General features: G+C 39.4%; 2 protein-coding genes across 3 annotated transcripts; both read left to right on the plus strand.

Annotated features, from left to right (window-relative positions):
- Window positions 1–749: 749 nt before the first annotated feature.
- On the plus strand, window positions 750–10,774 carry LOC139344480 (collagenase 3). The gene is made up of 10 exons (XM_070982710.1): window positions 750–957; window positions 4,112–4,368; window positions 5,156–5,304; window positions 6,911–7,036; window positions 7,443–7,604; window positions 8,519–8,648; window positions 8,768–8,904; window positions 9,047–9,206; window positions 9,643–9,743; window positions 10,647–10,774. Exons 1-10 carry the CDS (start codon window positions 820–822, stop codon window positions 10,772–10,774), a joined length of 1,488 nt encoding a protein of 495 aa, XP_070838811.1. The 5' UTR covers window positions 750–819.
- Window positions 10,775–12,538: 1,764 nt separating this feature from the next.
- mmp13a (matrix metallopeptidase 13a) lies at window positions 12,539–22,554 on the plus strand. 2 transcript variants are annotated; one of them, XM_070982713.1, is made up of 10 exons: window positions 12,539–12,663; window positions 19,050–19,297; window positions 19,386–19,534; window positions 20,368–20,496; window positions 21,040–21,201; window positions 21,301–21,430; window positions 21,543–21,676; window positions 21,776–21,935; window positions 22,032–22,135; window positions 22,445–22,554. In XM_070982713.1, the coding sequence occupies exons 1-10, from the start codon at window positions 12,565–12,567 to the stop codon at window positions 22,552–22,554; spliced, it is 1,425 nt and encodes a 474-aa protein (XP_070838814.1). In that variant the 5' UTR covers window positions 12,539–12,564. The 2 variants fall into 2 exon arrangements, with proteins under 2 accessions (XP_070838814.1, XP_070838813.1); XM_070982712.1 differs by lacking the exons at window positions 19,050–19,297; window positions 19,386–19,534; window positions 20,368–20,496; ... (4 more) ...; window positions 22,032–22,135; window positions 22,445–22,554 and adding exons at window positions 12,884–13,131; window positions 13,219–13,367; window positions 13,543–13,671; ... (4 more) ...; window positions 14,869–14,972; window positions 15,072–15,372 and having other exon boundaries at window positions 12,543–12,663.
- Window positions 22,555–22,790: the final 236 nt, after the last annotated feature.

The raw sequence follows: 22,790 nt of genomic DNA on the forward strand, positions 1-22,790 counted from the left end.
AGAAAGGATGCAGCACAATAAATTAATCATATTCTTTCATCATGCAGACGTTTTTTAATTATCTGCCATCATAAAATGACTCTGTAATTTGCAGAACCATTTCAAATATAGAAATCCATTGCATCATGAATCCATAGCCATATATTACTTAAGCAAAAAAAGATGTATGAAATAGCTTTTAGACCAACAATAAATGTCTTGGAGATGCTGTCATTGGCACTGTTGTACTGCTCCCATGGTCCAAGTACATAGTGGGCATTTGGGCTTTTGGCCACAACATTAAGGCTCATGAATACATAACTAATTTGTTTTGATTTCTTCTAGAATTTTGAATAGCTGTGGGGAAATTGTTGAACATGTGGTTTTGGAGCCCTGCGTCACAGCAAAGACTCACAGCAGTTCCATCTTAAATCAGCAGGCTTTCCTCGCGGTGTGTTTTCATATTTGCGTGAAATGAAAGGAGTTTTTTTCTGCAGAATAGATGTAGTTATGTGGCTTCCTGCACGGCATGGGGGCAGATTCCTCGGTAAGCAATGCTGATAAAATGTTTTCACTCAAAAAATATTTCGTAGAATTTTGGGCCAGTTAGGACTGATTTCCCACTCTGAGAAGCTTTATAAGTCAGGGGTCTGGTGTTTCTCTGGAGACATTAAAGAAGACCCTGTTATGCGCGGAGCCACCTTGCTGTTCTTGTTGGGACAGGAGCACTCACACATAATTAGCAGGTGGTCCCCTCTGCAGCTTTGCATACAGCCCTGTGTATCAGAGGCTGCGCTTCTCAAAGAAAGCCTGACTTGCTGGGACTCCTACCTGTCAAAGATGAGGATGCTCTGGCTGAGTCTTCTGACTCTTATGGTGCCTGTCAAGACTCCTGTCACAGCCTTACCTCTTCGAACCCCAGACCTGCCTATACGACCCCATGCTGGACTATCGGAGGCTGATCAGGAGTTTGCAGAGGTATTTACTGATTTATACTTGGGATATGACCCCTGTAAGAAAAGATGAAAACTGCCTGCTAGGTTTACAAACTAGGTTTTTAAATGGTGTTATTGTTGACCCACTGATAGGATGTGTATCTGTTTCCAGAAAAATACTGTCTATGGCTCCAGATATCCTTGACCACAGGTCCAGACATTTATTTAGCTTGCATGGCAAGTTATGCGCTTGTGCCCAAACTTATGTGGTTCAGACCAATCAGTGTCCCATGAGGAACAGCTGGCAGCTTCCAGCATGGTTTAGGTGTGAGAGAGAGAAGCAACCTTTAATTCAAATGGTTGCCCCGAAAGAGGTTTGCCTAGATGCTGCTACAGCATCAGCATCATATAGAATTATATCAGAACTGAAGAGAATTTCTTTATTCAAAGAGGAGTGAAGAATGGCACTGAGGGCTTTTCTCAAACGAAAAGATGCTTTCACTCTTCTCCTGACTGGCCTTTACAGTCCCTCTACATCATATGGTTCATTGATCTGATTGATTGAAGCTAGCCTGTGATTGATAGACATGACCCTGCCAAGAATTTTTTGAAAGGGCATGCCATTTTAAAAACACGTTGCATGGATGACTTCCCAGATGTTCTATGTAACAAACATCTGGCACATCAGGTCACATCAGACCATATGAAATAGTTTGTAGAATTATTCATACAGGGATTATACTTAAATATGTATGACTATAGACAGCAATCATTTAATGTGGACTGTGTTTGTAACTTGTTACACAGACAAACATTCTCTGGAGGTAAAATGGACTTTCCTTTTCCTTTTCACTGATGGCAGTCATAGCTTTCCCTCTATTTTTCACCACTTCATACTACTACATCCCAAACTTCTCTTCTATTAGATGAAAGTAACCATCTAAAGTATCAAAACGTATGCAGCCATACAAAAATTAATGTTGATTAATGACTTGGAGGAGAGAGTACCCACAGTGTTTAGTCACAGCTAGCTGTGTTTTTATTGTGGAGCAAGATCAGGTTCAATTCAGCCACTGGAACAAGAAGAGCAGATCACTAATTGAAATGCATCTTGATGAAGAAATCTCTTTGCCTTGCACATGTCTACACCTCTGTACTGTATTTCACCCTCTAAACTCTCCAATAATCAGCTTGCTCTGCTGGAAGCTGAGAGCTGCTGTGGTCATTTCATTGTTCACTCTTGTTTTATAAGGTACAACTTTGATTTCTTATAATGATGAGATAACAAGAAAAGCTTTGATAATTTCCTAATTAGATAACTTATTAATTTCTGCAACTTCTGCTGGTGTGAAACTTAAGCTGAAGTACAACGTGATGCATGATTCTTTATGAGCTCTGCTTCTGAATGTCTGTCCTTTGAGCTTCACTGTAAGGCTGTCTAGACTCACTTCTCAAGAAGACAGTAGGAGATGTGATGCCATTGTAGTAACAGATAGTCAGATAGCAGCAGTAAAAATATGAGGAACAGCAGCCACACACGGAGTGACAGGTAGTCATAACATTTGCCAAGTGAAACATATTTATGACTCCCAGTCCTGTGTTTGAATGCCAGCTTGCTGATGGAATGATCTTGATCTTCTGTTTTCCAAATTTAACTAACATTTTCTGAGGAATAGTGACAATGGACTTATTTGCTGAATTTTTTTTTAAAAAATGTTAAATTATATTTCCAGTATTTTTTCCTCAAGCCTTCTCCACACTGTAAGGAATTCAATTCAGTGTATTCTGAAAACTGACTGAATTGTGTCTGTAATCTATCAAAGGCTGTCAAGTGTTCACAGTTGGTTTTGAATCATGCCTGACAGGAACAAAGATCAGATATGTTTACATTTCCCAAAAGAAGGCATTAAATAGGCACTAATGTCTATAACCAAGGCTAGTTCTTCAAAAATGCTATCATTATTGCTATCATTATTATTTACATTGTAGAATATTTTGTCTGAACATATTTATATGAATCCAAAACTGAAGGATTTATTAGTATGTGGACAGCCACTGAGGTCCTTTGATGGACTTTTAATAATACTTTTAATAATATAATTATAAAATCATAATATTTGTTAACTTTTTCCTCCCTTGTTGCTGGACTTCTGTATGACTTTTTTATTTTTATTTTATTTTTTTTAAATTTGAGTTTATATGCAAACAATCAGCACTCAGATTAAATAGGTTTCGAGTAAATGGAGCGTTTGGCCATAAAGATTAATGTACAAGCTTTAGTAATCCTGTAAGTCAGAAGCTACAGCATCTTTATAGCTTGTGTGGTTATTGTTGACACCTACAATTACATGAGCAAAGTTTCTGTACCCTGCTGTTATCAAAGGCTTGAGAAAATGGTTGGAATGTTTACTGTAAAGTCGGGAAGGCAAGGCAAGGCAAGTCCATTTGTGTAGCACATATCAACAACAAGGCAATTAAGTGCATAAGACACAGAAGGCATTAATACAAGATGTAAAATAAAGACAAGGCAATATAAAAAGTATCTCAAGACAACCAAACAAGTAAAATTGCATTGCAGTGCAAGATATGAATAAATAGTCCCAAGTTTAACTTCATAAAATGCAGTAGCAAACAGCAAAGTATAAGGCCTGATTACAAATAACAATTTATTTCAGATATATGGAGTATAAAAACTGAATGCTGCTTCTCCGTGTTTAGTTTGGACAGTAAGACGACCTGTCCCAGACCATCTGAGAGGTCTGGACACTTCATAACAGAAAGCAGATCAGAACTGTGTTTTGACTCTAAACCATTCAGTGCTTTTTAAACCAGCAGCACTTTTTTAAGTCTCTTCTTTGACACAGGAAGCCAGTGAGAGCTCTGAGAAGATCAGTGATGAGATCCACACAGCAGCATTCTGAATCAGCAGCTGTCAGATTAACTTGCTAGCGTGACATTGTGAGAAAACACACGAAGGAATTTAGATTCCTACAACTTGTTTTCAAGCTTCTTATATCAGCATGTGATTTCGTTTCTGCATGACAGATATATCGTGAAACCCTTTAGGCACAGAGAGAAGAAAACATTAAGAACACTGTCTCTTGTTTAAATGGTGTGGCTCACCTTGACATACATTCATTACCTTATGGCTGATTGTGGTAGTGCATTACATGTACTGACTGAGTTATCCTCCTCAGGCATATCTACGACATTTCTATGGCTACAAGCCCAAGTCTGAGAGACGGAGGAGGAATGCAGACACAGATGTAGATGCTGAATGGAGGACTGGACTCTGTGATAAGGTCCAGAAGATGCAGCGCTTCTTTGGTTTGCCTCCAAGTGGAGAGTTGACTAAGGAGACTCTGGCAGTCATGAAGAGGCCACGCTGCGGACTGTCAGATGTGGAACGATTTGGAAAGACAATTCGCTGGAAGAAGAGCACCCTCAGCTATAGGTTAGAAATGATCACTAAGCAGTGCAGCTAAACTGATTTTTACTAAAGTGCCAGTACATCCCACCGGGCTGAATCACAGACTGCAACAATAAAGATCATCCCTGTACCACTGTGAGGCTGTAACAGGCACAGTAGTCCATTGAGCTAAATGCTAACACAGGCATGGCAACAAGAACACAATAACAATGCTAACAGGCTAATGTTTAGCAAATGTAATACTACCATGATCTCCAGCTTAGCTGTTAACATTTGCAAATTAGCACTAATACAGCCAAGGCAGGAGGGAATGTCTGTAGTTTTGCATATACTTTAATCATAAAAAGGATCATCAAAGTGACTATATTTCATTCTGAGGAGGACATGAATGTCTACACCAAATTTCACAGCAATGCATGTGATAGTTGTTAACATTTTACTCAAAACCACAAGGGTGAACCTGACGGTGGTTCACAAATGTTTGTGCTTCAGATATTTCTTTGGATAAGTGAAAACTTGCTGATGCTGATACAGGAAAAGTTAGGGGATCACCAAAGTCAGTAGGATTCATCTTCTAGGTACCGTGAATGTTTATGCAAACCTTTAGTTTTACCACTGTTTGTGAAGATATTTAAGTCTGCATCCAAGTGGTGGACTAACAGGATAGACATTGCTAAAAATGTCTCATCAAAATTTTATTCTACTGTTATTATCACTGCAAGAGCAGAGAAAAGTGAGACAGAAAGCATTAAATGTAACAATAAGCAAAGATTATCATATCAATGAGTAACATTCTATCCTCGTTCCTTAGGATCGCTCGCGACAATCCATCCATCCCAGCCTCAAAGGTTCACAAAGTCTTCAGAGCAGCATGGAAGCTCTGGTCCAATGTTACACCGATGAAATTTCGCAAGCGGAGCAGGAAAGAGGCTGACATTGTCATCTCCTTCTACAACAGCGGTGAGCTCTAAAGAGACCAGCACTGGGTTGCACCAGCTATGTGTAAGTTCAAACATAGCCTAGTTTGAACCTCATTTCTCACAGGTTAGTTTATGTACTACTAACATTTCAAGGGTTGCACCAGCGGAAATAGTTACTGTAGGTTTCCACACAATGGAGCCTGGTCTGACGCTCTCGTCAATCCCCTCGTTATCATCCACACCGACGAAATAAAATCCACAGGACCGCTCGTAAAAGTTTAAACAATTTACTTTTGCAAAACAAAGAAAGGGTGATACAGAAAAATATAAAAACCGTGCGTTAAGCATCCATCACATCCAAAAACATTGACAACGAGGTAAAGTGATGAAGAGTTAAGGGACTTAGAGAGGTCAAAAAACCGTATGGCTCCACTCTCACCTCGCCCGATTCAATGACTGACTGACCTCACGGGAGCCTCAATCAAAGTAATTAAAGGTGTACAGCACCTCAAAAAAACAAATTCTTATATGCTCCCATCCAATACAAATATTACATAAATGACATTTTCATCCATTTTAAACCATCAAAATGCATTTTTAATCATAAACTAATTACATTATCATACAACTGAACTGAAACTACCTGTAAATAGGCCTTTTAATCCCTTCTAAACCAATTAACTTATATTACCATGTATTTTAGTTGTTCTTAACTTAACTTCAATTATTTATTAACCCTTTTTTTAACCAAAAATCAAAGACGTGCATTTAGGCTCCTACAGTTACAATGAAGAGATAAGTTACAACTCCAGTCTTGCACATATTCCTAAGTAGGTGTTAAATCCTCTGTAAAAAAAAAATGGTTGGCATGGAGCATCATTTTGAAAGGTGGAGTGAATTATTACTGGCTGCATCTGCAACACGTTCTCCGTGATGCTCCTGTAACAGTACACAAACTAACATCAGCACAGCATTGTACTGTGTTCCATGGCTAACAAAGCTGGTAACTACCGTCATAGTGTTGACAGGAAAATATATACAGTTGGATAACTTTCTAATTAACTACTAAGCTATCATTGCATGTTTGTTAAAGTGTTAGAATTCATCTGCCCAATAATGATGTACCGTTATATCAACCTGTTACAGTTGATGGTTTCACCACTGGATGTCATTGTCATTTTGCATAAGCTGTGGATTAAGACTGTATAGTTATCAGCTAATACTTTCTCTAGCTTAGGTACCTTTTTGTTGTTGCTTGATTAACAAAAGCTATTGTTGGCAGTCTGCCTCTTTACTACTGTGACAGAGACATAAAGGGGTAATGAACACTGCATTAAGAAATGTGCGCTTCACCAATTGGCCAAAGGAAGTGAAAATGTCATTTTCTGCAACAATATTTTGGTTAGTTTGGATTTTATGCCACAGTAGTTAAGATGAACCTCACATTTCTGTGGTACAACCAAACATTGACACAGCTTTAGTTTCTAACTAACTAGTTTCAAAATATCATTTAGTGTGGACTTTGCACCCTAACTTAAGAGTGAACTTCTGTATAGCTGGTGCACCGGGACACTGCTCTCCTCAGTCCTGCAGTGACACATAGCGTAAAGGATATACTGAATATAATGATTAACTGTGTGTTGCAGACCATAAGGATGGCTCACCTTTTGATGGCAAAGGAGGAATCCTGGCTCATGCCTTTCTGCCTGGGTATGGTATTGGTGGAGACGTGCACTTTGATGCCGATGAAGATTGGAGCTTTAATTCTACAGGTACTGAAGCTGGAAACTCTTACATCTGTCTGGTAAAAATTAAGCTATAGCCAGTATCTGATTAGTTTAGCATAAAGACTTGAAGCAGGGCAAAGCTAGCCTGACTCTGTCTAGAATAAAGAAAATATGCCAGGACATCCGGTCTAAAAACCAATCAGCTGCTGGCTGTAGTTTCATCTGACATTTAGCAAGTGAATAGGCATATTTTGTAAAATGTCATGCTACTCCTTCAATTTCATCAGAATACTGAAATAAAGTAAAATGCAAAGATTTTGCATATGCTATTTATTGCATTTCAAAACATATTGACACAGATCATAGATGACATGTCTGAATTTGAAAGAAACTTTTTGTCCCTTCCTGTCTGTGCCATAAAGCCCTCATAAGGCTTGTGTTCCTACTCCAGGTTTCAGCCTATTTGCTGTGACAGTCCATGAATTTGGCCATGCGCTTGGCCTGCCCCACTCACGTGACCCCGGAGCTGTTATGTACCCAGCGTACAACTTTGCCCCCAGTTATGAGCTTCAGCTCTCCTTTCGCGATGTCAAAGATATCCAACACCTGTATGGTGAGTTCAGTTGGATTCAAAAGATGAAGCAACATTTCACTCGTGGATCACACACCACACACTGTGACTGCATTGTGAGATACACTGTTTAACCTGCTAGCTTCAAAATAAGCTTATCTGTACCTTTACTTTGCTCTCAACATCAAAGTTTATTCCTGTTTTCAAGTTATTACACACATGTGTATTCCTCAGCATTAGCCTATGAAATATTTCTATGTCAGTTTATACATGATGACAGTCATTTGGTGTAGAAATCACTGTGCTTTTCTTCCCACAGCAGTCATGTGATAATCCAGCACCAATGCTAAAAACCACAGTATCCTCTTTCTAAAGGTTTCTCATCTGTCAGTGAAGTCACTGGATAATGATCAGCGTCACACTTTTTTTCTATGTAAAACCTCAAATTCTCAGCGTGATACATCATATTTTCATCATGACATCCTGTAGATCTGAAAGGAATACATAAGAGAGTCAGGTGAATTAGAAAACAAATGCATTATGGTTAAATCACATTAACGATACAGCTTATGACATTAAACATTCATATGTGAATATAAGACATGTATAGGCTGATAATGTAAATCTGTGTCTTAACTGACAAAAGCAGCTCATTCAGAAAAATGAAATCTGGGATGAATAACACACAAATGTCCAGTAATGATGCATTTTTTATGTTGATCATGACTGTGGTCAGAACACTTAGAGACATCTTCCACACATGTGACTTTGTCTTGGAATTGATGAGATTATTTGCAGATGATATATCCTTTTGAATCACGGTGTCTTTGCACTTCACTCAGCTTTTATTTTACTTTATTTGTAAAGAAAATTCTGAGCTGGGTACATCTCAAAGGTTGCTGTCTTATAGCTTTTATTCAAGAGCCACTTGAACTGTTCACTTGTGCTGCCTGCAGGTGTCAGTCCCAATTTCGCTTCACTATTCTCAAAAAAACCGCCTCCAAGAACACCTGACAAATGTGATCCACATTTGTCGTTTGATGCTGTGACAGAATTACAACAGGAGGTCCTGTTTTTCAAAGACAGGTGAGTAAAGCGTCCCTTACCTGTATGTGTACATCCTGAAGGGTGACAGGCAGACTTGATTCTCACCTGGACAAAAACATTACTGAGATGGTGTATGAAATCATTTTCTGTCTTTTCAGATTTATGTGGCGCAAACATCCTCAGTTTGATGAAACTGCAATCACTCTGATTAGCAGCCTGTGGCCAGACACTGTGCCTCCCTATTTAGATGCTGTCTATGAGAATGTGGAGAAGAATGTTATTATGTTTTTCAAAGGTAAAGTAAAATAATATACTAAAAGAGCATTATGAGTTATGCAATGCAACTGTCTTTTCTAATGAAAAAGAATAACTGAATGGGTAGTGGATATGAAATACAGTGTATCTGTAAATGTAAAACAGTGGTGTCTTTGTCTCAGGTCATCAGTACTGGATGCTCAGGCAGTTATCGCTTGAGGAGGGCTTTCCAAGAAACATCTCTGACTTCGGCTTCCCCTCCAGAATAAAATCTGTAGATGCTGCTCTTCACTTCAGAAATGAGCACTGCACTGTGTTCTTCACTGGCCATGAGTGTTGGAGGTATTTAAAGTCCTACAGTTTGCCTCAGATGTCTGTGCCGTGTCCAGTCTTTGCACTAAGCTAAGCTGAGAAGAGAAATCCTTCCTCTGCTCTTACTGACATTTCCTCCATTTTTTTTCCATTTCCAGTTTTTTCTTATCTGGATTGAGTGTCTTAGGACAGAGGGAGTCACATGATGTAGAGACTGTAAAGTGATTTGCAATATTGGGCTACATGAGATAGACTTGACTTGACTTGGGTTTTGATGTAATGACAACTTGCACATTTCCTGTGTGTGTAAAGCAGAGTGTTGTCACCGGCTTTGCTGTTTCTCATCCAATGTGGGTTTTCACCTATTTGTCAGGATTACTTCATTGGTAGGCACTGTGGTTTGTCATGTAACCTATGAGCAGGAAAACAGAGCCAAAGTTCCACCATGTTTTCTCACGACATCTAGGTACAATGAGCAGCAGAAGATGATGGAAGGGTCACCAACACTTATCGAGCAGGAGTGGCCGGGGCTTCCATCTCCAATCGATGCAGCTGTCTTCTATGATGGTAGTTACACCTTCCAGTTGTACCTTCAGATTCATAAAAGGTGCTGCAAAGTATTTTAACAAAATGCTTTCATTGAACTCTGAAGTATTTCATATCGACACCAAATGGGTTTCTTCATCTCCACCACTAAGTAATGGGCCAACCCAAATAAAGCAGGACAAATGACTTGCAAGTACAGCGACGAAAAGCCCTGCAGGCTGTAGAAATACATGCAGATACGATGGCAAATGCAGATGCACCAATCTCACACTTCTTTCCTTGCAAGTACTGGTTCTGATACCTAAACTTAGGGTCTTATCCAAAGTTAATTCTGTTTCTCTTTGTACAGAAATTGTTACGAAGAGCTTCACAGAAGCAAATAAAAAACTCTGCAGGATATACTGCAGGACTGCACAATGAAGCAGCTGTGGTCTCCTCCATCTACATACACAGAAAATACATCAACAGATATTCAAATATTTAAATTAAAATATGATATAAACAGTAAAATAGGCTATGAAAAATAACAAACTCAAAACTAAAAGTCGGACTAAAAGAAGAGCTAAAACAGAAAAAGGAGTTTTGCCTTCTTGTAGAAATACAGTCCTTTCGGAGCTTTCTTTAGCAGGGTGATTTCTTTAGCAGGGTGATTTCTTTAGCAGGGTGATTTCTTGCAATGACACATGGTGAAAGGGGTTACAGATCACTTCTTGTTCAATAAAGGGAATGATAAAACATACATGAAAATTCCCCACAGGAGGAGCAGGAGCTCCAGTGGCCTGCATCAGTTAGCATCATGACTGTGAACAAGGATAATCTGATGTTTTAAAAGATGTTTCACATACTGTCGCACCTTCAGTGATCCCTGCAGTATCACCCTCATAATGTACATTTGCAATAATGAATCTTCCCCATCCCCAACAGGATTTGTGCATTTCTTCAGGGGGAACATCCACTACAAATTTGACTCCAATTCCAAACACATGGTCTCCACCAGCCCCGCTAATGACCTGCTGGAATGCACGGAGATGAACGGCAATGAAATACTGTGAGAATGGAGATGACTAAAGGAAAGCACTCGATGGAGTTTCGTGTTGCTGTTGTGTGTGTAGACACAAAGTTTTACAAAACTGTATGTTCAGCAATAACCACAATGTCTTCACTGTAATACCAAATTGGGAACTGATGAATAATTCAGGAAACTTGTCAGAAGTGTTACCTCAGTGTGTAATACAGTGTTGTAATAATGGCATTTGTACCTTGTATAAATATAAATGTGGTTTATTGTGTGTGTGTGTGTGTGTGTGTGTGTGTGTGTGTGTGTGTGTGTGTGTGTGTGTGTGTGTGTGTGTGTGTGTGCGTGTGTTTGAAATACCTTCATATGTAATGCATCACTGTGACACTGGGATCTACTGGTCACCAATTTTGAGGCTTGTTTGCTGCCGTTGATCAATTCACCTGAGACAGTACATTGCAGCAGACATTACTGTTCCTGTGTCCACTATTAGCTAACAATGACCAAAATGTAGCTTTCCACTTACACTGATGTACAGAGTCGTTACAGATTCTTAGGGACCTATCTGGATGGAAAATAACCACCTGTAGTTGAGTCACGCAGCTCCTCTTTGAAGTCGAAAATCCTTTATGTTTTCTATGCAGGCCAGCACATATTAATATGTTATAGAATAAACTGATTTTAATGTTTTCATAAACTCAGTTGTAGCTACAGTAGCAAAGATAATGAAGCCAGAGCGAATATGATTTTTCCAGATTTACTCACATTAATTAACATAATTGTGAGGGCCGTTTTAGTTTTGGGAAGTGGTTTCTGAAAACACTTGCACAGCATAATGAATGACTGTCAACTATAAGCACATCCTCACCTGTCAGAGCTGCTCATCTGACCTGGATGGTAACATTTCATGACGATGTGACACAGAAGAAACAATGTGAGGACTGGAGAGCAGAGGTCAGGACTCAGTGTCACAGTATTGGTAACAGACTGGCTTAGAAAAACCTGAGGCTCAAGTGGGACAAACGTACATGAAATAAAGCACAGATAAAGAGTACAGCACTGACCCATTCATCATTCATTTTACATTCTGTTCCACTATTTCAGTACCTAACAGTATTGAACATAATCTAAGACATGTGCATTGTCAACCTGTGACCCAAGACGGTTCTGTTTTTGGTGCTGTTTACAGCATTTGTTTTTTCTATTTCTTTGTTATTTTAATAACTACTTTACTGATTTTAATTACGTTTGGTGGAAAACTAGGAAAATTCTACCTCATTTTAATCAATTTTCATATTCAGACATTTTAATATGAACTATTGTAATTACCTGACTTCAAAGAATCTACCACATGCATGTCTACCACTGCTTTCAACACTTTGAAATGTTTATGTCTTACATTGTTACACATGTATTTTTTCCTTTTATTTGATTTTGTTAGCAAGAGAGTACATTTCTCATTTTTCATGAGAAATACAACTGAGAACTGATTCTGCTAAAAAAAAAAAAAGAAAAGCTTAAACTAAATGTGCAAGTGAATCTAAAAATCATATATAAGTAGTACATTGGAAGATTCATGAGATAGTTTCAATCTTTATTTCATGAAAATCTTCCAGTTCACAGTCTGTTACATGTAACAGTCCTAAATGTGTCATGTCATAATTACAGTTCCTTGTTATGGGAAACTTTTTGCATGATGAGCAATCCAAGTCCAACTTCCTCTCTTATCCATAAAAGGAATATTGAGTCACTGGGTGAAGCAGGTAACACTCCCTGTCCTCAGCCTTTATAAGGGCTGCCTCCAGCATAACTTGCATTCAACCAAACATGAAGACTTTTAATCTGTGCATTCTACTAAGCCTGGCAGTGACAGCTTACTGTGTGCCAATACCACAGGTTACTGAGGAAGATGAACGTCTTGCAGAGGTATGTACGTTTACTCTGTCTTTCAATACATGTATTCTCACTATGTTGCATTAAAGTACATGAGGAAACTTAAATGTCAGAGAAAATCTGTTAAGCTGTTACAAATGCAGAAAATTAGTAGCTTCATCTCTGGGGGACACATCCCTTTTTCCTAGATTACATTATGTTGGTTCTACAGCTGACGCATATTTAAGAATCCAACTTTTGCTGTCTTTTGCAGAGCTACCTGAAGAATTTCTTCAACCTAACAGAGGAGACTGGCCCAGCTGTCAGACGTGCGATGAACCCGATGAGCAGGAAGCTGAGTGAGATGCAGAAATTCTTTGGTCTCGAGATCACCGGGACACTGGATGCTGACACCTTGGCGATGATGAAGAAGCCTCGCTGTGGGGTTCCAGATGGCAACATTGCCCATTTCTCCACGTTTGGAAAAAATCTCAAGTGGGCCAAAAACAGCCTGACCTACAGGTGAATGATCTGAAGAGAAAGTGTTTCAAACTTACTGTAGGTGTTCCATGTACAGTAGTTGACTATTTTTATTATTTTTCTGTGCAGGATCGAGAACTACACACCTGACATGTCTGAAGCAGAGATAGATGACTCCATAGAGAAAGCCCTGCAGGTTTGGGCCAAAGTTACTCCTCTGAGATTCACAAGAATCAACAGTGGCACTGCTGACATCATGATCTCCTTTGGCCGCCAATGTGAGCACAAAACAACTTTTCCTGTGTCTTTCCCAGTTATACACACTCCCTATGCTCAGTTCATTGGATTTTACATCTCATTAGGGTCTTGTTTTTTACACTAACTCACACTAACTTAATAGCTTGTGGCTGTATTTGGTTTACAAAACCTGACATGAATATGTTCTTGCTACAGCACATGGTGATTATTACCCCTTTGATGGCCCTGACGGCACCCTTGCCCATGCCTTCGCCCCAGCCCCTGGCATTGGAGGAGATGCTCATTTTGACGATGATGAGACCTTCACTTTCCGCTCAAATACCGGTCAGTTTGCTGCTTATTCTTTGCATAGTGTCTCTTTTTCTGTCAGTGTGTGTTTTGACGTGATGTATGCCCATCATGGAGCGGAGCTGTAACTGACCTGTGATTCTGTGTTACCTGCTGTAGGCTACGTCCTCTTCATGGTGGCTGCCCATGAGTTTGGCCACTCCCTCGGCTTGTCTCACTCTGATGATCCCGGTGCTCTCATGTACCCTGTGTACACATACAGAAACCCAGACACCTTTGTTCTGCCCCGGGATGATGTCAACGGCATCCAGTCTCTCTATGGTTAGTACTAACTGGCTGGATCATTGATGTCTGAGTACACAAACAGGGCTTGACCAAAATCCCTGAAAAACAAACAAACAAAAAAACAAAAACAAACCACACACAATCTACACAACTTTGATGTGATGACATGCTGATTTTATTTAATCTCCAGGTCCAAACCCCAGCACGGATCCTGTTCAGCCTGAACCTGAGCCCCCCACCACCCCTAATGCCTGTGATTCAACCATGGTCTTGGACGCTGTCGCAACCCTACGAGGAGAAATGCTCTTCTTCAAGGACAGGTATCAGACATGCAGTACGACGCTCAAACAGCTGAATGCTGAAGTCCATAAAGTGTTTTCTCTTCATATAAGACCTGATTTCTAAACTAATTTCTGTTCTTGTGTGTTCTCAGCTTCTTCTGGCGTAGTTACCCTCAGAGCAATACACCTCAGCAAAGTCTCATCACAAACTTCTGGCCCAATGCTCCGATCAACATCGACGCTGCTTATGAAAGCCAACAATTAGACAACATATTGCTGTTTAAAGGTACTGTATTTCCTCTCCGAATTCACCCAAAGCTCCTAATCTGGCACTGTTTCCAAGACTGCGCTATTTATTGGTAGATGCATAGACTAAAAAGTGTTTTCTTTTCATCTCTTTCCAGGTCGCAGTGTGTGGGCTTTCAGTGGCTATGATCTAGTACGTGGCTATCCTAAATCACTTTCCAGTTTTGGTCTGCCAAAAAGCATAAAGAAAATCGATGCGGCCCTCTATGATGTCAGATCTCGCAAGACTCTGTTCTTTGTGGGCAACAAGTACTACAGGTGCGTACAAATACTGTGAAGTGAAATGAATTCAGACGACTGATTCAGGTAAGGTGATGATGAAGAGTCTCAATCAGTCTAATTACTGTCTGTGTTTCTTCAGCTATGATGAGGCCAAAAAGACTATGGACCAGGGATTCCCCAAGAGGTTGGATGAGACCTTCTCTGGCCTGACCGGCAGGGTGACTGCAGCTTTCCAGTACAGAGGTGAGTAACACTCAAAGCTTATCAGATTTTTCTAAGTCAAGATTGCTGAAAGGAGAAGAGGTTTGGTACAGAGACTGACAGTGACCCTCTGCTCTGCAGGTTTTACTTACATCTACAGTGGACCCTACATGTTTGAGTACAGCCTGAGCACCAAGAGGTTGTACCGTGTGCTGAGGAACAGCTACTTCCTGCGCTGCACTAACTTCTAGACCAGTTTACCTGCTAAGCTGTTTTTGCAGCCACTCAAAGTGACAATGAAGGCACCAGAACTAAAGTTCGCAGAATATTTAACAATATATTTAATAATATATACTGAATTGTTATATACTCGGGGGTATATACTGGATGTATGCCTTTCCTGAGAGCAGCACCTTATGTTTCTTATTTTTTTATTTTTGTGATATCAGCCATCGCTATGTTAAGTTAATTTAAGTCTTCCGTCTTATTTTATTTATATTTGTTGTTTAATTATTGCTTTTGCAATGTTTATATGGTATTTAAGGAAGTTTAACTGTGGAACATGCTGAATAAATTCATTTTAACATTGTTACAATAGCATATACGTGCATATGCACACCACTGTGACAAAACACAAGTATATGTATGCAAAGTATAAAAAAATAAAGTTGTTTAATCAAATTTTGAAGTTTGTTTTGCTTTATTTGTCAGTCAAAAGTTAAGGTCTATGAAAATGGTCAATAAATGACAAGCTGATCATCTGAATGACATGTGTTGGAAGACATGCAGGGAGCCAAACCTTAAAGAAATTCCCAAATTGGGATCAATAAAGAAAAAGTCTAAGTCTAAACCAAACTCAAAAGTTTGACCAGATGATGGTGCTAGACACACACATGTGAGGGGAAGTGCAGAGGCAGGAGAAAATTCTCTGGATTTGTCTATTTGCAACCAGTTTCACATTGTCATTTGATTCATTGATCCATGTCAACTTTCATCTGTTATAGCACAAACACAAAGACAGCTGAGGCTGATGGGAGTGTCATTAATCTGTTTTGCAGGTGTTTGGACAGATTAAAGTTTTAAAGTTTTTGATGGCGCTAGATGAAAAATTAAAAGATCAGCAAAGTTATTATAATGCATCATATATATCATATATATATATATATCAACTTAAATCGTAAATCAATTCTTGTTGCTGTCTGGACCAAAGTGGTGAACCGACCGACAGACCAACATACAGACATTGCCACCAGAGCCACTTTTACAAATAACAGCTAAATGTTACGTCTCACATTACATTAATGCTGACTTAAACTCTTGTATTGTAAATAGTATTGTAATTTCTTTCAGACACAAGTGGGCAGAGAATGTGTGTATTTGTGTATGTGGATGTGTATACCTCATGTTGTGGGGACATAACTTTTTTCGCACAGTTATATTGTGAAGACTAACCTTCTTTATGGGGACAAATCAAAAATAGACTGGTCACTGATGAATAATGCAGGGGAGTGGTAACATCAGCATGTATAATGCAATGTTATTTTTTCTAATACAGCATATTATTAATGCCCCTTATTTGTATTGTTCTGGAAGCAGAAAATATTATTTTTTGTGTATTAATCAGAACTTTGTGTCTTTTCTGTAGATTCAGTGTAGCAAACTGTGGGATCAGTAGATATTTTTTAAACATTGTTTTTTTTCCACATGGGTCAAAATACTTTAATATGGAGATTTTACAAAATGTAAGTGTGTTTTCTCATATGCAGGTCAGATGTCATGCTCAATTGGAAATATTTCAAAGGTAAAATGCCAAGATTTCTTATTTGGAATACTTTTGAAGTTTGTGGGACATTGATGGACAAATTTGGGTTTAGCAGAGGTCAAGAGAATGCCACCCACTGGACTGCACAGTGCCCGGTGTGAAGGTTGTTGGAGGAGGCACAGGGTCAGGGGCTGTTTTTCAGGGTTTGGCTTCAAGCCCTTAGTTCTAGTGAAGGGTGCTACAGGATGTGATCATTATTAGTGCTGTCAAAAATATCGCATTATTAACGCGTTAACGCAAATCAATTTTAACAGCGTCATTTTTTTTATCGCGAGATTAGCACTCTTTGTGACCTAGTGAACTTGTAGTTTTTTATAAGCTTATATAAGCTAGTGAGCTTATTAAGCTTGATACTTATATAAGCTTTATAAGCATATATAGCTTATAATAAAAGCTTATATAGCTTATAATAAAATATAAGTTCACTAGGTCACAAAGAGCGTTAATCTAGCCATAAAAAAATGCCGCTATTAAAATTGATTTGCATTAATGCCTTAATAACGCAATATTTTTGACAGCACTAATTATTATATATAACTTTAGCCAATCGGGAACTTCTGAATCTGTGGCAACAGTTTGAGATGTTTGGTGTTCCAGCATGACTTGCCTCTGTCCACAAGCGAGGTCCATAATGACATGGTTAGATGAGTTTAGTATGGAGGAAGTCAGGTGGCCTTCACAGAACCCTGACCTCAATCCCACTGAACATCTAGAGGAGGAATTAGAAGTTCATCTACGAGCCTGGTCTTCTTGCCCAACATCAGTGCCTGACCTCTCAAATGCTGTTTTGACTGAAGACAGAACACTCCAAAGCCTCTTGGAAAGCCTTTCTAGAAGAGTGGCAGCCATCCAACAAACTCATACAGGTGAGATGGTCAGTTGTCCACTGCTTTTTCCATATAATGTATATATTTAAAATGACTTAGATGCTGCTTTTCTATTGCAACACTTACATCCTTACTGTTTGAGCTAAGAAGCATTGGTAAATTTACCTGAGACATTCCTTAAGTTTCACAACGAAGACAGCGCTACTCCTCCCACTGTCCAGTGTAATGACACAGTGGTTGTTATTTTTCACAAACAGTACATCTATACTGTAGATACATCAATACATACTGACATTGATTTTTACAGGTATGTGAGGATGGAAAATAACCTGATGCAAGGAGACATGTACAACTTCTCTGTCGACTGAAAAACAATGAGGTCCTTTATAGACTGTACATGAGCCAAAAATATGTTCAGAATAAATTTGCTGTAATGTTAACATCTCTTTACCTTTAAGGTGATGATGCTAAAATGATCAATTTTTACTCACAACCATAAACCTTTATGGTGACAGCTGCTGTGACATGGTTGGTGAGTAAAGTGGTACAGCAGGATGAGTGATGGGTGGTATCTACAAATACTCCTTAACATGTCAGAGGGACTGTTGTTCACAACATGACACAGCTTGTCTCTGCTTGCTCACAAGGCACATCACTGTCTTATCAGTGGCAACAGTAGCCTGAGGGTTAGAGACGACGGTTTGTCGGTGAAGACCTTTGAATGCAGGCTTTCTTAAAATGTGGGCATGTAGAAATCGCAAAATATAATGACAAATATTTGGTCAAGGTACCTTGGACCTGTTGAGCTGCTCAGGGACAATACTGTATGGATACATATGAAGCACAGACTGATAAAGGAAAAAAAATCTGCCCTCTGAATCTGAATTTAAATGCAGCATTAGATACGACTTTGGCTCCTATGTATACACTTCATTTTGCAGGTGGCACCCAAAATGGTGATATCTACTTTTAGAATATGTTGTTTCTGAATGGACATGTCATGTGTTCCATCATCATTATTGCATAAAACGCATTGTTTGGTGCATTTTTCTTGTTGTTGTTGGCTGAGTAATCAAAGACAATCTTCTCCTGTCATCCATATATGGAATACTGCACTGACACAAGAAGGTAGTTGCTCAACACGCCCACCCCCCAACGCATGTACTCCTCAGCCTATATAACAGTACATACTCCAGCACAGAGACACAAAATCACCATTCATTGAGGAAGCATGAGGTGTTGCAGTCTGTGCATTATACTATGCTTGGCAGTTACAGTTTGCTGTGTGCCAGTATCACAAGTTACGGTGCAAGATGAAGGTTTTGCAGAGGTATGTGTGTTTTCTCCACCTTGTCATGCATGTGTTTTTGCATTTTAGATGTGTCCAAATGTGGATTTTGGAAACGTTCATTGCTCCACAAATAATGAAGATCATTGCTGAGTATTAGGTATTAAATTCTCATCTTGCAGAGCTACCTGAAGAATTTCTTCAACCTAACAGAGGAGACAGGCCCAAGTTCGAGACGCGGGATCAGCCAGGTGAGCAGAAAGTTGAGTGACATGCAGAGATTCTTTGGTCTCCATATCACCGGGACACTGGATGCTGACACCTTGGCGATGATGAAGAAGCCTCGCTGTGGTGTTCCAGATGGTAACAAGGCCCGTTTCTCCACATTTGGAAGTAATCTCAAGTGGGACAAAAACAGCCTGACCTACAGGTGAATGATCTGAAGAGAGAAAATTGTGTGACAGAGTAATTGTACTATGTATGTATATGTATCTAATAATAATTTGTCTGCCCTACAGGATAGAGAACTACACACCTGACATGTCTGTGTCAGAGATAGATTACGCTATAGAGAAAGCCCTGCAGGTTTGGGCCAAAGTTACTCCTCTGAGATTCACAAGAATCTATGGTGGCACTGCTGACATCATGATCTCCTTTGGCCGCCAAGGTGAGCACGAAATATTAAAAAATGTCAGTGGTGCAAGAAGTACTCACGTACTTACTGAAGTAAGTAATCAAATCAATGTCATGGAATACAATGTGTCCCTCTGGATAGATGTGCTCTCCTTTCACCACTGATAGCATTTTTGGTACTGCATGCTTTTTATTCAAGTGTAACTGCTGGTAACTTTGTTAATGTCAACAAATGTGAAGGCTTTTAGTAATTTTTTACTTTGTAAAAAAAACCAAAACAAAACAAAAAAAAACTGCCAGAAAACCAAAGCATTTATCTTGCAGGCTTATATTGTCGTAAGAAGTATCTATTTTCCAGCATGTGTTCGGTTTAGAATGACAGGAGAAAATGTCTTGTTGACACATCTTTTATAGTATATACCGTAGTGTGAGTGACATTTATCCCTTAATGACAGTGGCAGTCAACCATTTGTGCGGTTACATAATGTTTATCACTCAACAGAACGAAGAGACAACAGTCATTCCAATGGTGGCATGTCAGAGCTTGCAGCCACCCTTGAGCTTATTTTTTCCTTTTTCTTTTCCTTCTCATTTTGAAGGGTTAAGAGGGTGTTGAAAAGCTGTGTTTACCATAGCTCTGGTTAAAGTATCTACACAAGACAGATTTTTTTTGTGTTGTGAAGTGGCAAATGGCAACACAGTGAGTATTTGGGAAGATCAATTCAATTCAATTCAATATACCTTTATTAGTCCCACAAGGGGAAATTCCAAAAGGACTAATTTGTTGTTTTACAAAAATATAGAAGAGCAGGAGAAAACAACATTAAAATGTATATTTAATAATGCAAGTATTTTTTTTTCTTCCAGCACATGGTGATTATTACCCCTTTGATGGCCCTGACGGCACCCTTGCCCATGCCTTCGCCCCAGCCCCTGGCATTGGAGGAGATGCTCATTTTGACGATGATGAGACCTTCACTCTCAGCTCAAACAGAGGTCAGATCACTACTTATGTTCTGCACTGGATGGTGTTAGTAACTAAGAACATTTATTAAGTGCTGTTGAGGTACTTTAGTTCAGTTTGTGCTAGTTTATATTTCAATTTCACTACAGATTGTACATTTTACTCCACTGCATTTATTTAACAGCTGCTGTTAGTAGTTACTCTGCAGATTTATAAGAAAAAATATAATATAAAAATATGATAAGGTATTAAAATACAGTTGTTCTGAACCTTTTTGGCTTGTCAGCCTTTACATAAGGCACTCTTTCTTTTTTTCATCTTTTATCTCTCAATAAATCATCAGACTTATCTGGTGACTCTATATAGGGGACCTGACCACCCTTTGGACTGATAACGACTGGCCTAAACCACCTGAATGTATATAATTAGTTAGCATTAAAACCAGATAGAACTTGTTAACATTAGCTCCACCTCAAGGAGGAGGATATTTGAAGGAATAACTTCATGTGTGTATTTTGACATGAGAAATTGACCATCATCTTGAAGAGCTGTGTCTGTATCTGTACCTGCTGTAGGCTACGTCCTCTTCATGGTGGCTGCCCATGAGTTTGGCCACTCCCTCGGCTTGTCTCACTCTGATGATCCCGGTGCTCTCATGTACCCTGTGTACACATACAGAAACCCAGACACCTTTGTTCTGCCCCGGGATGATGTCAACGGCATCCAGTCTCTCTATGGTTAGTACTAACTGGCTGGATCATTGATGCCTGTTCGCACAAACAGGGCTTGACCAAAATCTCTTAAAAACTGAGGTACTGATTTTACCTAACCTCCAGGTCCAAATCCCGACATGGATCCTCTTCAACCTGGACCTGAGCCCCCCACCACCCCTGATGCCTGTGATTCAACCATGGTCTTGGATGCAGTCACCACCCTGCGAGGAGAAATGCTCTTCTTCAAGGACAGGTATCAGACTATACATGCAAACATACAGTAGAATACAAATACATCTGAATCAAAAGTCACCAAACAGTAAGTGGCTTATTGACAAAATGCCTTTATTCTTATGTGTTCTCAGCTTCTTCTGGCGTAGCCACCCTCAGAGCAATACACCTCAGCAAAGTCTCATTGCAAACTTCTGGCCCAATGCTCCCAGTAAAGTACACGCTGCTTATGAAAGCCGCCAGTCAGACAGAATCTTCCTCTTTAAAGGTGTGTGTTTTTATCTTCCCAAGGCACCAATCTGACACCATTTCAAAGTTTACTGAAGTCAACTTGATTTTTATTTTTTTTTTAATTTCCTTCTTGCAGGTCGCAGAGTGTGGGCCTTCACTGGCTATGAGCCTGTACGTGGCTATCCTCAAAAACTTACATCTCTTGGTTTGCCGAGAGGCGTGAGAAAAATCGATGCGGCCCTCTATGATGTGGAATCTGGCAAGACTCTGTTCTTTGTAGGCAACTATTACTTCAGGTGAGTTCAGGCAATATTCATTTCTGATCTCAGTTTGAGCTATTGTCTACCATTTCCTTTTCTGAATCAGTCTAATTACTGTCTGTGTTTCTTCAGTTATGATGAGGCCAAAAAGACTATGGACCAGGGATTCCCCAAGAGGTTGGATGAGACCTTCTCTGGCCTGACCGGCAGGGTGACTGCAGCTTTCCAGTACAGAGGTGAGTAACATTCAAACTTTTGAAAGGAGATGTTCACACAAAATTAGTCTTCCTTCAGTCTTTTCAGCCTTTAAAAGAAAAGTTTAAGCAAATGCAAATATTAGTTTTCTTGCCGAGAGTTCCATGAAACAATCAAAACTGCTCTTATATTGTATCTGTCCATTAAACATGAAGTGACAGCCAGGAGACGGTTATCTTAGCTTAGCATAACAACAAGAGTGATATAAATCTTCTTATCTAACTCTCAGCAAAAAATGTTGAATAATTTGTGAGTTGCACAGAGATTGACAGTGACCCTCTGCTCTGCAGGTTTTACTTACATCTACAGTGGACCCTACATGTTTGAGTACGACCTGAGGACCAAGAGGTTGTACCGTGTGCTGAGGAACGGCTACTTCCTGCGCTGCACTAACTTCTAGACCAGTTTACCTGCTAAGCTGTTTCTGTAGCCACTCTGAATGGTAATGGTTGTACACTATCAAATGTATTTGCAGCTTTAAACATACAGTATTCAAAGAGCATATTAATAAAATTGTATTTATATTTTTCTTCTACATGTTTTGTCATATGCATGTATGAGTAGAGTGATGTTGTGTATGAGACTTTTCAGGAATCCTAGAAATTCCATTTTTAGAAAAAAGTTAAATGTGAGTGG

Source organism: Chaetodon trifascialis, chromosome 16 (genome assembly GCF_039877785.1).
Source record: "Chaetodon trifascialis isolate fChaTrf1 chromosome 16, fChaTrf1.hap1, whole genome shotgun sequence".
NCBI lineage: Eukaryota > Metazoa > Chordata > Actinopteri > Chaetodontiformes > Chaetodontidae > Chaetodon > Chaetodon trifascialis.